We start from the raw sequence: 17,690 nt of genomic DNA, 5'->3' as shown, positions 1-17,690 counted from the left end.
ATTTTGGTGAATGGGACGGGGAGGAAAGGCATGAGGTGATCAGAACTGGCTTATTTTGAAAATGGTGTACACTTGAATGAGATAATAGCTACTAAGTAACAGTTAAAACTCTGAGGCTTAAACCTGATTCTTTTTCAGAATAACTTACTTGGCTTTGAAAACGTAGCCTGTGTCACAAGGTGCTGTCTGTCCCACTTTATTGACCTAGAACTGTGGTCTTGTTAGCCAGATCTCCTCTGTCTGTAGGAAGCAGCAATCTGGGTGTGTTATGTTATAAGCATAAGCCTGGCAATCTGTTCCTGGATATCAGACAGGGTTATCTGTCTGCTGCTGAGCGGCTGTGCTGTGCTTTCAATCTAGGTAGCAGATCCTGAGGAAAACTTTCATTTTAGATATGCTTAACCCAGGCATTAATAAATGTTTTCATCCTATTGAGGAATGAGAAAGCTTTTGATGGAAGATGTTGAAGACTTCGACTATGTTATAATCTTAATACCTCATTTGTCAAAATAATGTAACTTTTTTTTTTTCCAAAAATCTCTAAATATATTGAACACTTCTACAGACCTAGTCTTGCTAGTTAGAAATGAAATTTCACATTAATTTCTGCAGCTTTTAAAACAGAAAAAAAGGTTCATTCAGCTATATAGATAGCCGAACAGTTCTTCAGAATTGGTGGGGCTTCAGACTCCGTTTTTATCAGGTATCTACCTTGTGTAGGGAAGCAATAATTTGAGATCTGAGCCAGAGCTTGAAAAAGAATGGATAACTGTAACATGTTGTATGATAAAGGAAACAAAGTTATCCTAACTTTATACTAGGCACCAAAGATTGTTTCCAAAAATCCCCTCAAACTGTTACTTTCAAGTTACACAAGTCACTGAAAGTTGTTATAGATCATAAGATTTACATCCTAATCTTGCTAACCCAAATGTATCAGGGAGGTGTTATAGTTTGAAAACACATGTTTTCAAATGGGGAAAGAAATGGTTGGACTGGAATTTGGTAAAGTAGATTTTTTTTTTTGTTAGGATGAGATTATAAAGTTTGAAGAAATAGAACTTGAGGTGGGAAGTTTTTAGTGTACCTATTTTAACGTTACTAAAGTGTGTGGGGGATAAGGACTAAGTTGTTTGTAAAATTCAACTGCAGAAAAATTTTTATTTGCCAATATATTATTTTACTTAAATTCCTCCCTGTGATCTTCTCCTACTGTTCCATTTCTCCTGAGACCATTCATCTCTGAAGGGTGACATGGAACATAAACCACTTAGAAACTCTGGTGGGGAGGAGCTGTCAGTTGCAGAATATTAGAGGTTGTCAAGGCTAGTGTCCTCTGTTGACTGAAAGCATTACTGCCCTGCTAATTGGAGTTTATCAAGACCCCTGTTATTTTGTCCATGCAGTAATTGTTCTGATTCCCCATCTAGATTAATTCAACCACTTTATTTAATTTAGTGTGTGAATTAATATGATTTGTCTGGGTTCAGGAGTGCCAGCATAAATACCCAGACACTGACCTTGGCAGAAGTCTGGAGACATCATCTTGCAGAGATAGGTAATGTTCTTAACCAGCATAGCTATTTCTGCAGGGAGTTTCAATGTCTAGCTTAAAATGATTGAATTATTGAAGAGAGCATCTTACACTTGGTGTAAATTGGTAAGTGTATGAATGCCCTTCCTGTTTCAGAAACATGTGCTGTCAAAGGACTGTATTTCAGTGCATACTGCCTTGTTTTCCACACTTTGTACTGACCTGTTCTGATAGGTTTAGGTGAACTTCAGATATTAATGTTTTTTCTTACAGTAGTGCTTAATGCTTTCCAGGTGGTACAGACAATGTACAAGTGCATCTGAAGTTTAAACGTAGTGCATATTTTGTTGTTATTCCTGTTGCACACGTAGCTGCCTTAACTGTTACCAATTACTTTTGAAAAGGGGTGGTTGCACCTGGAGTAGATAACAGTAATTAGAGGCTACTGGGAACAAAAATGAACAGGATTTTTTGCAAGATATGCAAAAAAAGGAGTGGATAAGCATGAAAAATTGCAACAAAATCAACTCAACTGCAATTTTAATGTAGACTAACTAAGAAGCATATTACAGGTAGAGAAATTCTTAAGATGCTGCTGTGTACAGTGAAAATTTTTCTGCTGTACCTCTCTTGGAGAATAGTGCCTATCAGTAATTGAAATGGCTGTGAATTGAATTTGGGATAAAGTCTCCTAAGTACAAAGGAGTTCAATCAAGGGTTAAAAGAGAGAGGGCGATTCAAAGGGAAAATAATTCTGTCTGTGCACTGGTCTTCAGGCATCTTCATTTTGAACCGATAATGACTTCTAATAATAGGATTACTGGAAGTATAGTGAAAATATTTTCCTAAAAATTAATTTTTTACTTTTCTGAGTAAATCTTCATTGGAAGGGTATGTTCTCCTTTGTAGCATGGGCCTTAGAGGTTCTTAACTTTCCATTTGTCTGTATTAACAGTATGTTTCTGCTTTTGTCAACACTGCCAGAAAGCACATTATGAACATGTTAACGAAACTGTTTGTTGAACATCCCTTTGTCTTCCTTGCACTGGGGTAGGGCAAGGTCATATTTCAACTGATGTGATAGTGGCTCCCAATTCCCACCCCTGTTCCTGCTCACCCCCCACCCACAGACACACCACCCTCAGCAGCATGTCTCAGCTTGTGTTTTGATCCTTCCCTTTTTGTTTCTCCTAGGTAAGTCCTTTCCTTTTTACCTCATCGGTTTAAATGTACCAGATGGGCCGATGTTCAGAGGGTGTGGATGATAATGTAACTGTGTTCTGGGTTAAATGGCAGCATAGATTCCTTAACTGGTGGTGGTTTGAAGCAAAAGGCTTGCAGTATGGCTTGCTGTTAACTTTTGCTTAGTTCAGAAGATGTTATCGAGTGCTTCCACAGGGTTTTGTTCTTCTTAGAGTGGAAACTCATTCCAATTTTGGTCTGTTGGCAACATTCTTGCTCAGTTCATGGTAAAAACACTTGGAAGTAAGAGAAACCAACTCTGAACCTCAGAAGTCTGATCTAACTCTGAAATTATCACTTTGGAAAAGGGCTGGGTTAGATTACCTTCACATGTCTTGATCCTAAGAAATGCATGGCTTAGATCTCTTTTGCAAGCTTAGATGCTACTTGAAGGCTACTGATACTACCTTGCAGTACAACCTCACAGCTGAAACCTTGAAGAAGAGTTTTAAGTAAGAAGACATAAAAATGACTGCAATGAAACAATTGAAAATATTTTTTGAAAAATAAAATTTGTGAAGTGGAAAATTGAAGTCTTTCTAATAAAGACATGTTCTTGTAGGTAGATAACTTCAAGAGACTGACAGTCCTCATTTAAATAGCATGTAATTGCAATTTAAGTAGGCTTTTTGACAGTACTTTGTCAAAATACTAATAAACCTCTTTAACTTTTTGCAGGTGTGTACAAAGTAACATTGTGTTGCTTACTCAAGCTTTCAGGAGGAAGTTTGTCATTCCAGATTTTATGTCGTTTACTTCACATATTGATGAGCTGTATGAAAGTGCTAAAAAACAATCTGGAGGAAAGGTAACCTATTTGTAAATTCAGCTACAAACTTCTGTAGATTTATTGATACTAACCCGATAACATTGTTTGTTACATAGACAGCCCTTTCTTGACATTTTTAGAAAAATATTAAACTGATAACTTAGTAAAATAAACTTTGGAAGTTCAGTTATGTCTGCAACTTGTGAACTGTGTTAGAAATACAGCTCCTTACCTCTAACAATCTTTTAGCGTTTTGATGTTAGAATGAGAAAATAGTGTTGTTCTTTATTTATTTGATGTGAACTATAAAACTGTTACATAGTTTATCAGATTAAACAGTCTATAAAAGAGTTATGCTACTCTACACGATTGGCTGGGTTATGTGACAGAAATAATTTTCAACACCATACCTGTGTTAGTAATTAAAGTTTATTCTAGTGCTTATTTTCAATAAATAAGGTGAAAACCCTCAAATTTTGTTACAAGCTACAATTTTATATTGTGAAAATGCTGAACATGCCCTAACACAGAGGAAAGATTCCTCTTAGAATGTGCTGAAGTTTGTACTTTGAAAAAATGTCTTATTTGATAATGATCTAGTGAATATAATAATTTGTAATGAAGTTTTAGATATACTAGGTGATTATTAGTGGTATAATTCAGTTGTACCTTGTATATTCTTTCCATTGACATTTATTATAATTGACGTATACTAACATATAATTAAATGTTTTGGTTGTTGTAATGTCTCTTTTTATTTTGCATTGTGATAGGTTGCTGACTATATTCCACAACTGGCCAAGTTCAGCCCTGATCTGTGGGGTGTGTCACTTTGCACAGTGGATGGACAGAGGTATGTTCTAACTTCTAGATTTTGCTATTTCAATTATTTAAACTATAAGACACATACAGGACTTCATGATGTTTCATGGTTTAATAAAGAAAAAGCTTTATTGGAGTTAAGAAGTGAAATCCACTTGGTCATCTTTTTTTACCTCTGTTTAAGCTGAACAATTTTGCTATTATTATAAAATATTGCTTAAATAGTACTTGTAAATACTATATTTAAATCTGGATTATATTGTGCTTATGATCCAAACACAGTAATGAAGCTGTGGGTAATTTTGGTGATTATGAAGCAGGATAGAGACAATACTTGCGTAGTGTTAGTCTTTGGGAGTTGAAGAGCTTTGTCCAATCGTATCTGTGCCTCGAGCTATATTACTTTTTCTGTAGGTTACGAAGTACTTAAAATGCAGAAAAGGAACTAACTTATAATGTTCTTACTGTAGCATTACTATATGATCCCTGTATGTTGCTGAAAAAATTCAGATACTTATTCTTCAAAAAGAAAATGAAGTTGTGGAAACTGGACAGAACTTGACATGATTTTGCTTTTCAGGTTTATTAAACTTTTTCCTGTAAAAGGTGTATTTAGATCTTAGATATAGCTAGAGTGATCTTATGTTTATTTTCTCTTTATTAGTAGCTCAGTGTAGCAAAGACTGTTATGAGCCTAAATGTAAAGGAGTATCTCACACCATCTAGCTGAGAAGGAAGGTAAACTATTCTGTTTCTACCTTTGTGACTAGACAATGTGAGATACTCATCAGCTTGCATGTCTCTGCTCGCCTGCAGTTTGATGTGGTCATACTGCATATTCTGAGTACTGTAATTTTGAAGTTTTGAGTATCTTCTGGGTGAATGGGGCATTCCTGAGAGAGCATCAGACTTGCTTATGGTGACTAAGGATTGGGGTTCATTTTAATGTGATCTGTTATGATCTGTATGTTTGTTTCTTATTAGCCGTATGCCCTATAATCTCTGGGGAAAGAGCTGTACAAGTGAGCTGAAGTATTTTTCAGCTCCCTGCTTAAGTGTCTGAATTGTAATCTACTCATAGTAAAACAGCTTTAAAAATGAAAATGTTCTCCCTTTTGAGTATTTTAAATTGGCATTTTGCTTTGTTTTGGATATTATAACACGTACTAATGAATGTTTTTATAATGCTAATTTGTGTAGTGCTTAATGTTGTATAATGTTAGTTTCTATAATGCCAAAATGGTTTTGTGAATTTCTCTGAAACCTTCTTATGTTTTCTGCAAAGAAAAGAAGCAAATACACTTCTGATTTTGCCATCAGACAAGTGGTTGCTTGGAGCCTTTTGCTCTAGATGGGGCATATGCTGGTTGTACAAGTCATTCCTTGATGCAGTCTGACTTAGATTTTGAAAGTAAACTTTCAAAAAAATAGCATTTAATAACTGTAATAAAATACTATGCCATTATCAAAGGGGATGTAAATACAGCTATTTAATTAATGCCCTCAAATTCCAAAACTGAATTGGATCTCATCTTTGTTTAGATAGACATAAATACATATAATGGCTATAATCGTGTCAGCTCTACCCTGTTGAGTATGTGGTTTGCAATTGAGTAGGGTAAGTGTGATATTAGAGGTCTGAGGTGATTTTCTGCTCTGGTAAAAACCCATTTCCAAACTTGCTTTTGTTTTGTTATGTCTTCAGTAATCACCAGCAACTGACTTTGTTATGCTTAGCTTTAAATCTTTCTGTTACGTTGTTTAAAATGGGACTTAGTAATATGCTTTTATTTTTTTGGGTGTTTTTGTTAATAGTCTTAGTATGTTGAATAATAGATGAAGCATTTAACACTCTACTCACCACAGCTAGGGAACAGGAAATTTCAAACCTCTTCATCTGTATTTTTCCCAGGCATTCTGTTGGAGATACCAAAGTTCCATTTTGTCTTCAGTCCTGTGTAAAGCCTTTGAAATATGCTATTGCTGTTAATGATCTTGGCACAGAGTATGTGCACAGATATGTGGGTAAAGAGCCTAGTGGATTAAGATTCAACAAATTGTTCCTGAATGAAGATGGTAAGAGATCTATAATACTTAATAATGCAAATATTCAATTTTAGAGAACTATTAAACAAGCTGCACAGTTTTTTCAGTCTTTTCATTTTACTGTATCATCTTGAGTTTTATTATTAAACAGCGTCCCAAAATATTTTGCCATCATCAAGGTAGGCTTATCCTTTGTCACTCTCTTCTGCCTAATTTTAGAATGCTAGTAGAAGATGCTTTGTTACTTCTGTTCTATTTGCTAGTTATCCAGCTGTAGGAAAAAACAAAGGATTTTGATACTGCAGATGTTTGAAATGTATACTTATTTAGTTGAATTAGTAGCAAGTGTTCCTTAATCATGCCTTCTGTAAAATGATGGTGATGAAATCAAAGAAGTTAAATTGATTTTAAGAAACATGTATCTCGCTTCCCTTCTCAGCCTTTTGAGCAGCAGGTGCTGGTGCCAAAGGCCAGCACTGGCTAGTTTCCAGAAGGCGAAACTGAACATATTTTCCCACAGATTATTCTAAACTGAATTTGACTACTGATTCAAAACAATGCTTTCATTTTTTTTTTCCCCGTGACAGGATTGTTTTAGTAAGAATTTATCGTGCAGTACTTATCTTGACTATGTCTTTTTCATATTATATTAATTCTCAAGCATGAAAGTGTTATTTTTAAAAATGTTATGGCAAAAATCTAAGAAGGATGACTCATGTAGCCTTAGAGGAAATACTGGATGTTATCTCTGAAACACAACTGTTTCTCCTAGTGGATCTTTCTCAGTAAGAGAACAGACGATGTTTCTGTTGCCATGGTATTGCAATTAATATTTAATTAACAGCATAAGGCTTGGATGATATTTTTATCAAGGACTGTATTGAATTCTGAGTTAGATATCTATATTATTAATATTTTAATGATACATAATTATAATTAGACATGCCTTAAAACAATCTTTCCAAACTTACAAATAAAATAGATCTTGACAGTGTATTTCTTCTTTTTTATTTTGTTAGTAAGTGGTAATGAAGTACAAATGTGTGTATATATTGCCAAGAGGGAATTAAGCATTTTGTCAAGCTTTGCTGTCTTGCTTTGGTTTCCTAATTTTTCCAAATACAATGTCGTACAGTGTGAAGAACACTGCCTTTCATGTCCTAAGAAAGCTTTCAAATAAAAAAAGTTCTGATGGTGCTGAAAATTGCTCATTTTTTCCTTTGGATCAATATAGGTGTTCTGGGTTTTTATTTTATTTTTAATGAAACAACAGAAAGTATAGTAATTATTTTCTTCCTTTTATTGCTACTTTTAAAATTGAACTGAGAGAAGGTGAATTGTTAGGCTATGGTCCTTTATTATAAACACTCCTGAAGTCTAACAGTGATATAAGGCTGTTACACAATCAGAGAAATGGGATTATGGAAAGTTTGCCCAGTGTGCATTAAATTAATAGAGAAGACTAATTCACATGATAGAAATTTTAACATTTAAGTATGTGCTTGTGTGGCTGATATAGCTGACTTGGGAAAAATGTGCTAGAACTAACCTGAACAGCCTCTTATGTATACAGTCCTTAAATGAAAGACTAAAACGGAAAGTAAAAGCCTGATAAATAGGAACATTTCAGTTATAGGGAGAGAAAGGGAAACTGAGTTTCTGTGGGTGATGGAAGAGGGGGGAAGAAAGGATTATACCTTACTTGTAGATTTTAATTGATGTATTAAGTTTGGATATGTGGAGTATTTGGCAGTTTGAATGTGCATAACTACTTTGAAGATCAGATTTAAAAATAAGAATATATAATACAGATACTCTATTTGGTTTCTAATTATTTTGATATAATTGAATTTCATGTTTGTAATCATAAATTTATGAAGGGATATGCAGGTATTTAAAAACTGATCAGACATGCATCTGAAGCTATTTTTTTATACTTACTGCATGAAGGAATCCTAAACTATGATGTTCTTCCATTTATTTGTTTACTAGTATTGAGATTCAGGCTGGGAAGAATGGAGAATATTACAAGACGATTTCAAGTCATAGCTAACAGTGCCAATGTATAGCAAAAAATGTGTTACTAAGAATCATGTATGTCTTAAGATCTGTGCTGTACAATGGAAATTTGGAAACTTCTGCAGCCTTGTGAATACTCAATTTAAGAACTTATTTTATCAAAGGGAACATATGGCCCATTGAACAATTTAGGTTTCTGGAGGACTAAGGCAATTCCCATGTTAATTAAAACCAGATTATTCTAGTTGATTAAAGTGGATCAGGAATTTCACATAGTAAAATGTGTCTGAAAGGCATCATCAGGAATAATTTTCCTCGTTATGGTCATTGAGCAGTTTGCAGGTTTTTTCATGCCTATTGAGTTAATGATGCAACATGTCTGACAATACCTGTATATATGTACAGTTAGTATCTTTTATCTATACATGCAACCTTCTCTCGATGATAATTATTTGTAGAATTAGTCTAGTAATGTAATTGTTTGTGGAACTTTGTCAGGTAATAAGTATTGCATCATAATTGAATGAGGGATTTCCAAGAAATTGTTTATTCTGCTGAAGGATTTTGTTAACCAAAGATGGCATTCTTTCTTTAAGTTTTTGATTGGACAAACACATTTTGATGTAATTTCAGAAAGAATGTGCCGTGATGAACTGTTCTGTGTATTAAAATGTCTGTATTGTGTATGTGTGGCAACCTGCTTTCTGTTCTCAAAGACAAGCCAGTCGTACAACAAAGGCCTATGGCCGATGGTAGACAAAAAATGTCAGAAGAACTGGCAGAGGAAAAGCACTGCAGTTTGATCATGTTAGGGGAAAGGTCTAGTTCATATATGGCATAATTGCATGTCAGATTGCTAGAGCAATCGTGGTAATTGTCAACCAGTTTTGAGGTATTAAAAGAAATACATAATTTTCACCATTCAATATTAATGTCCAGTAGAGAGATTTCTAAGTGACTAAATAAATTATTTTCTTTTATTTTGAATTTAGATATACCTGTTGAATACATTGTGGTTCTTAATGTAAAAGCCTGTTCTAGACAAGTATCTCCTTTCCACAAGAAAGAGAATAAGGTTTTGGTGAAGAATATATTTACTGTTCAGAGGCTGGTAGTTGGGTTGTTTATGCAAGAGACAAATTGCTTAATCGGTGCTTGACTTAATCAGGGCACCCCAGTTAAAGTCGAAGGGTTATTATGACTTGGGCTTTTCGTTAAGGATAAAAACATGAATTTACTCCAAAGTATAATGAGATGATACAGCAAAGTAAGGTACTTGCAGAGAAGCTGCATAAAAGCAGCTTTTTTTTGTCTGAGCAGATCATTGCCTTTATTATTTGATTATATAGAGAGAGTGGATGTGTGTGGTTTTGTTTTTAGTGATGTGTGTCAGTTAGCTTTGCAGACTTTGATTCTTCTTTCTGAAGATTAATAGATGAATTTGTTCACCTCCTTGGCAAACTGTTGCAGTTATAGCATCGGTCTTCATTCCTTATCATTGTACAATGTGGAATCCCCTTGCTGATGGCACCCACTGTGAGGTAAATCAGTAGTTGCTCCACTTAAGGAAAATAATACATAGGTCTCTTTCTAAAAAAAAAGTAGCGTCAGAACCTATACGTCCCCAAGAGGTGAAAAAATAACTGGGAATGGGAGTATTATTGATGGGAGTGGAGGACATCTCTTTGAAATTAGCAGGAACCTTTCAGAATGTAAGATTTTATTTAGGCATCCTGACCCTTAAAAAAGGCCAGTATATCTTAAGTCAGTGAAGAGGTTCTTCATTGTAGAATAGAATAGACAATTTCTTTTTGTAGGGACCCACAACAGTCATCTAGTCCAACTGCCTGACCACTTCAGGGCTGACCAAAAGTTAAAGCATGTTAAGGGCTTTGTCCAAATGCCTCTTAAATACTGCCAGGCTTTGGGCATTGACTACCTCTCTAGGAAGCCTGTAGCTCTTGTGGGCAGATAGAAGGGCTATCTATCAGCCGCAGATATCTATCTATGGGAAGTGTTTGGATCATATTATCTGGTGCTGTGCAGATAACAGTGAAAATTGTTTTCCTGGGACCTGGATACCTTGACAGGGTTTATTCTGCTTAGAACGGGCAGCAGTGGATTAATGGAAAGTGTCCAGTTTATGGACTGGAATGATACCCGATGTTGATGAGAAGAAGCTGTAAAACAGAAAAGCATAGCTAGAGCAAGAGGTCGGGTTGACAGTGTGTTCTGGTCATCCATGAGGCCAGCGTTGTGTTGGACTGTGTCTGGAGTTGGAATCCCCAGTTCAAGGAGAATATTGAAAAACTGGTCCCTTATGACCAATGGTCTGATGCTGTGATTAGTGATTTGACTTGTAACACCTTTGACTGGTGTGTGGTCTCCAAGGAGAGACAGAGTTAGGAAGCTATGGAAATGCTGCATTTTTCCTCTTCAGAATCTGTTTTTAATCAAAAATCAAATATATCTTACCCAAGTTGCTTAAGTTAATGACGCATGAGTAGAACAGGATGTTCGATATAGGTGGATCTTAAGTACAAGCAGATGAAATCAGATCAGTTTGAATCTGTTTCAGAGAGATAAGGAATGGCACTAGAAACTTTAAAAATAGTGTATAGATGTTAAGTTTGTATTTTAGGGGAGCTTTACTTTTTTGGACAGAAGGTATTGGTCTCACCTTTTCACTAATGAATAACTTCATTTTTTTTAAAGTTCCTTTTAATATTGATATTCTGAAAAATACTAAAAGGAACTTGAGGTTATTAGTTTTTGGAGATTATCTGATATTCATAGATGGCTAAGTGCCATTGACCATGATCAGTATAATTTTAATGGGAAAATATATGTGTATGTATATATTGTGAATGTCAGATTAATCTCCAAAAAGCAATCACCTCAAGCTCATTTTAGTGTGCATATGTGTGTATTTTATATAAAAACAGTGAACACTTTGTGTGTTTTTTAAATGAGTATTTTTTTTCAAATATGGGGATAAAGTAACATCAAATAAAAAGAAGAATCCAAACCTGTCACAGTAGTTGAGGTTTTCAGACACTAGAACCCTCAAAAATCAGCATCCTTGGTAAAAGGCACAGCAAAAATATAAGTTTAAAAAAAAAAAAAAGTAACTGTAAGAGGTAGATGTTGATGAATAAAAACTTACATTTGGGAAAAGAAAGACAGCTGATAAGGAAAGCTTTTTTGGAAAAAGAAGAAGAAAAAAGAAAAAGGTGATTCATTCGCATGAGCAGCCACGAATGACTGGGAATACAAAAATACTGTTAATAGATGAATGATAAAAAGAAAAACTTAATTGTAGCAGGTATATGCAAGTCAATTATGAAATAAGTTCTAGTAAATTGCTATTTGTATTTCAGAAGCTGCAAATAGAAACTTCTGACTCTTAAAAAGAATCAGGATTTTGTATTCATGTACAGCAATAAGGAAATTCAAGAACCAAAATTATTTATTTCTTTTATAAAGACCTGTTTGAACACTTTTACACTCACTGAGACTTGATAACTTGGAGAAAAAATTGGAAAGTCCTTTAGTCGTTGTTCCACTTGCGAATGTTGCATTGATCAAATTGGAACAGTAGGGGGGATTCAAAATTTTCAAAAAAAGAAATTATGCCAAACCAATTAATTTACTGGACTGTTAAGTAGCACTAGGCTGAGTGTGTTCTAAGATGTAAAATACTTTGCTCAGAATTACAAAAAATTCTGTACAATGTTGGATTAGAATTTTTGAAATTTAGGATTATATTCGATAATCGTCGCTTTAAATCATACATTGATACTTAACATTTTTCACTTAACACTTGACTGGTTTTGTTTGACAAATGTGTGTTGGGATATATTTGTAATTGAAAACTTTGTTTCACAGACAGGCCTCATAACCCTATGGTGAATGCTGGAGCAATTGTGATCACATCTTTAATCAAGGTAAAAAATTCATTTTTAGTTTCTCTGAGTATTTTAGTAGAATGTAGAAAAAGTGTCTTGTACAGATTACAAACTGTTTTCATGTTATGTGTGCAATATTTTATGGCAGTTTACTCATTAGCAGGTAGACAAGCTCTGATGTTTTGGAAATAGTAACACTTCCAAACAAATGCAGTATTAGACTATCTGTATTTAAAAAGTAACAGTGTAGCTGACACTTTTTCCTGAAGAGTTTTTAGTTTTTCCTCCTTTAACTGCACAACACTTGATATTCTCTTGAGAGAATTGCCTCATACTTGTTAAATGCTAAGAGTATGTCCTCAGGAATATACTTTATAGCACTCAGAAATCTATTTCTGAATGTCTAATGCTCTTATGTAGTATACAGTTAGGAGTATTTCTTGCTGTGCAGAAGGAATGGAAGAGACTAATTAGTACAGGAGTAATGCAGCTATATTTGCACATCGCTCTTAATACAGAATTTGTCCTTTATTAACGTACTGTATAACTAAATTATGTTTAACTTCTGTGTTATGTAGTTTCCGTTGGGATGTTAAATGTATTTTCTTAAATAAGTGTGTTTGGAAACAGTTACCCTTATTTTGCTGAGTAAACCATAGCTGAATAATGACTTAAAATCTTTAGTCCATAATCTGGAGGCTTTTAGAAAGCTGTATTTTATTTTTCCTTAGAATAGCTGTATATATCTCTTGAAGCTGTAAATGTCATAAATTCCATGTAGTGCTAACATTTACCAGATACTTTACTTGTATTTTCTGTCTTTTTTTTGGTAGCCACTGGTACAAAAAAACATTTTTTTTTTCTGAGGGTACCTGCTTAGAACTGCGGGGAACATGTCAGTCCCCTGGAGTTTTGAAGTAGAAAACTTAATACTGTTACTTGAGAGGTCTAAAAATCTTGTTTACAGCCTTTTTCTTGGTTATATTTCAAAGTCCCTTAGCTACAGTGTGTTTCCTACCTCCTATTTCCAAATTGTTGATTTTAAAATTACTTAGATCATGATTTTCTGTTATTTTATATTTAAAGAAGGTGTAAGAACTCCTGCTTAAAGACATTTATCTTTAATAGCTGTAGGTGAAAGAAAATGGCCTTAAGTATGACAGGTAAATTTATTCACATTTAATATTTTTTTAAAGGTTGACTGAGCATTGAAATTCACTTGGATAATAGTGAATTTTAAAATCTGACTTAACACATTTGTCTGAAATGTCAAAATGTTAGTCCTACTACAACATGCCCTACTGGTCATAAGTCAAAACACAAGCATGTGCCTCTCGCAGAAGGCACATAGTTCTTGATAAATGGTGTAAATCTGAATAGATAACATGGATTTGTTTACTGCATGCAATTGTGATATTTGTTAGAAGGTTGGGAGATTGGTTTTGCTGGGTGTTTGGTTTTTTTTTTTTCTGTAATGTTCTTATAAAGAGTATTGCATTGCACTAACATTTTTGCATGTGGTAACTGCACGTCTAATGGACCGCCTATCTTGCTTATCACACTCCATTATTTGTTTTCAGTGTGATTAAAATGTAGTTTATTTTATGTACTGCTTCCACTAAGATACCATTTATCATTTGAGTAACTAACCAAACTAAACATGTTCTGAAGAAAGTTACATAGAGGGTCAGAGGTACAAAGTTACTTAATAGTTGTATTTTTTGTGAAATAACTTCTTTACAATCTGCAATTTAACAATATTCCTACTAACTATTCAGTGATTTAAATAACTCACATTTATATTTGATCTAATCTAAGACTTCCTTTTTTTCTGGAAAAGGTGGCTTCATTAACCCATGTTTTGCCCTCAGTGCCTCTGCATTCATTCTGTTATTTAAGGTGTTACTTGCATATCTTGAAGACTCTGTATGGCTCCTAGACACCAAGACAATGAAGGGATTATTAAACATGGTCCAATTTACCATATATGACAGATTTATCTAATGATAGAATGTTGCTAGCTATGGAGAGATAGTTGCTGTATTTTGGTGTTAAGAATGCTTTTACCTCCTTTAATACTTAATATTTTATGTCTTTCTGAGAAATTGGTATAAGAAATCTTTCAAAATTTACATACATTGTACTGAATTTAATAGCTGTTAGTATGCATGATCTGAAAACAACTGCCCTTTGAATCTGACACAAATTATTATTACTTGTGGATAAGAGATGATACTTGGAGTAATCCTTTTGTCAGAATATGTAATATGTTAACATTCTAGGGGAAAAAGGAGTTCTTAGCATCACATACCTGGTTCTGACTGCCTTAAGAATTTGGTATACGCACCTTGGAACAGAGCGTAGACCTAAACTGTCATGTTATGTTTAGTCCTTGCTAATCATAATAATAAATAATAAAATATACGTGCATGCTAAATTGTACGTTTGTTTGGCTTACTTAGGCATGACTATATCATACTTTTACTAGCTTAAATGATTCTCATACTGTCATGTGCTTGGAACTACGATGTATTTATGTTTTGGTGCCTTATTTCATGGCTCTGTTCTAACTATACTTGCATTACACTCTGCAGACTGTTCCAGCATTTAAAGCATGTATCTACAATAAAAATGCTTTAGCAAAAGGACATCCTACAGGCCAATTTTAATGAAATAAAATTTTCCCAAAACCCTAAGGACCTTTTCCCTTGTTTGTAATTGTACAGGCATTTGCCTTTATTATTAGTTATATAAATTACATAGTTATAACAGTTTTCAAATAACTGTTATCAAAAGAAAATTGTAGTGGCAATTACAGGAGTTTGTAGAAAAAATATATTAGATAAAATGATAAATTCTTCCATGTCTCCAAGGAAATAGAGGTGCTTGAAAGAAGAAGATTCAGCTCCAGTACAGATTCAGTGCTCTGTTACACAGCTTTCTGTACATCACATTGACTGGGAAAAGTCTTTATTGCCTGCAGTATGGATAGATTTTAATGCTTTGATCTGTTGTTTTCTGAACTGTTGTTGTGTGCAATTGCCCACTTCCATGTCTCTTTACTGACTGGGCAGGGCAGTGTGTTAGAGGTGCGAATGAGATGAAGAAGGGTTCAGAGAGGAATACGTAATGGCTGTGGAAGGAATCACCAGAGGACAAGGGATTAATCTTAAGTAATTTTTATTGTATACTTCAAGATTCCATCCTTCGATAAAAGCTTTTCTAGTGTAACAGCAAAGGTTTGGGCAAATACAGTGTGTATAAGTCCTCTGAGTGCTGGCAGCCACATGCAGCAACTTACACAGGCAGTGACAATAGACCCAGAGGCTCAGTGAAGGGAGTTGTTCTGTGGTGATAAATTAATGTGGAAGCATATCAACATGTTGGGGGGGGCATAACAGTGTTTATAGTCCTTGCAAAACATTTGCTGTACAAGAAAATGAAAATGCTGATCTTGCCGACCCTGAAAAAACCTAATTCAATGGAAGTTTTTCTTTTTGTATAAAACATCGAGGTGTATCTGATGTACTTAACAGCTTTCTAAATATGCTGATAAGTCATAAAATAAATGAGGCAAAGGGTGGTGGAAAGACTTGTCCAGCTGTGCCAAGGGCCTGTCTGTTGTCAGTGTACAGTTATTGGGAAACCTATACGGTTACAGTCTAATGCTTGAGGGTCGGGAAAATGCATGGTTTATTTGACAATATAGTTAGAATAAATCCTACAGATTTAGCTTAATTGCTCTGTGCTACCCACTTCAGTTATCCTTCCTGATACACTAATGTGTAAATTACACACATACCATTTTAAAACATGTGTTGGTGTTGTGATCTTCTCTGCTAGATACTTGTCTTTATTTTGGTGAAATTTCCTGTCTTCCTGGGTTATTTGTTTTCTTGTAGTAACTAATTTTGGATGGAACATACATTCACGTTACTCTGCACATGCTTTTTAACATGCTTTTTATTATAACTCTAGTGGATGCTGTTTGACATAGAATATGCAGTAGTGATTTTTGAAATTACATGTATTCAGTGGTCATGTATGCAAATATTTAATACCTGATGGACACAAAAATAATTCTTACCTGTATTTGAAATAATAATAGTATTGGTCTTAGTGGGTCAAATACTGTCTGTGACAGTGTCATCTCAAGTATTTTCAGAGCTGAAAATGGCATGCTAAGCAGTCAAGACACCAGTTCTCACAGAACAGGCCCAGATTAACAAATAAAGTTAAAACCATGTGTAAGTACAGAAAACTAAAATGAAGACATTAATAGTTAATGTAAAATGCACAAATGTAAAAAAAATGTTTTATTGCACTCTGACATAGTGTTATGATTTTTTTTTTCTGGGTGTTTTCATCACAGTATAGTGTTAGGTTATAAATCTGGCTTAAACAAATTCCAGACATTAATTTTTAAATAATCTTCTATCATTAGAAAACCATAAACTTCTCACAATCCAGATGTTTTTATTATCTTGGCTTAGATTCAAAATTGAAAGATGATTTTAACAAGAGACACATGGTAAGAGCTTATGTGTCTAATCGTATAAACATTGAATGTTGATCAATGAAAAGTGGCTAATATTAACTACTTTTCTAATAAATATTGCCTAATTTTGTTGTTGCAAGCTCTGGTAAGTATCCATGCGTCTCTTCTTTCCTATGTACGTGTAGGCATGCAACCTAATCAACTGCTTATATTTTTCTAGTAGAAATACAAATAATAAAAAGTACCTTGTTTGGTTTTGTTTTTTGTAAAAAAAAAAAAAGGGGAAGATCACTAAAACCTGACACAGTCAAAAAATTCAAATTTATGATTGACAGCCATAAGTCCAATGTGGTTTTAAGTGTTTACAAAATTGTATTGAGCTGTCTTCTGCAAGTTTGAATTTTCTGCCTATCAAACTGCTTCAATCTTCTCATTTTGAATTTAATTTTGTGTTCATTTAGAAGTGTTTTTTCATACGTATATACACACAAGCATGCATAAAATAAGTGTGTATATGAACATATGTTCCAGTAGATGTACTAAGTGTTTGTCGAGTTAGTGCATGGAACGTTTCCTTTGATGTTCTAGACAGATGAATTGCATCTAAACTTAAATAAAAATGCTTTTCAAAAAATATTGTCACAGTGCCCCCAACCTCATAGGCTTATAGAACCAAGCTAAAAATAAGAAGCACTTGTGCAAGAACAGAATTTTTCTTCTCTCTTATTTCTTTAAATTATTATGGAAAATTTGCCTAGTATTCTGAATCTTAGGATTTAATATTTGCAATTTAATTTTACTCATAGGATGTATGTTGCCTCTGTGTCTCTTCAGCTTTTTGGGAGGAGCAGC

The 17,690-nt window shown here is 34.2% G+C and overlaps 1 protein-coding gene across 3 annotated transcripts in view; it reads left to right on the top strand.

Moving 5' to 3' along the window:
* The window catches only part of GLS (glutaminase), a 67,125-nt gene that overhangs the window by 12,004 nt on the left and 37,431 nt on the right, over positions 1–17,690 (top strand). For all 3 annotated transcript variants that reach the window (XM_042808560.1, XM_042808562.1, XM_042808561.1), the window contains exons 4-7: positions 3,455–3,584; positions 4,319–4,398; positions 6,280–6,443; positions 12,321–12,379. In XM_042808560.1, coding sequence (XP_042664494.1) covers positions 3,455–3,584; positions 4,319–4,398; positions 6,280–6,443; positions 12,321–12,379 — 433 coding nt within the window. The remainder of the gene's footprint in view (positions 1–3,454; positions 3,585–4,318; positions 4,399–6,279; positions 6,444–12,320; positions 12,380–17,690) is intronic.

The sequence above is a fragment of the Tyto alba genome, unplaced genomic scaffold (assembly GCF_018691265.1).
Source record: "Tyto alba isolate M040663 unplaced genomic scaffold, T.alba_DEE_v4.0 Super-Scaffold_7, whole genome shotgun sequence".
Taxonomy (NCBI): Eukaryota; Metazoa; Chordata; class Aves; order Strigiformes; family Tytonidae; genus Tyto; species Tyto alba.
This window is presented reverse-complemented; position numbering and strand designations above follow the sequence as displayed.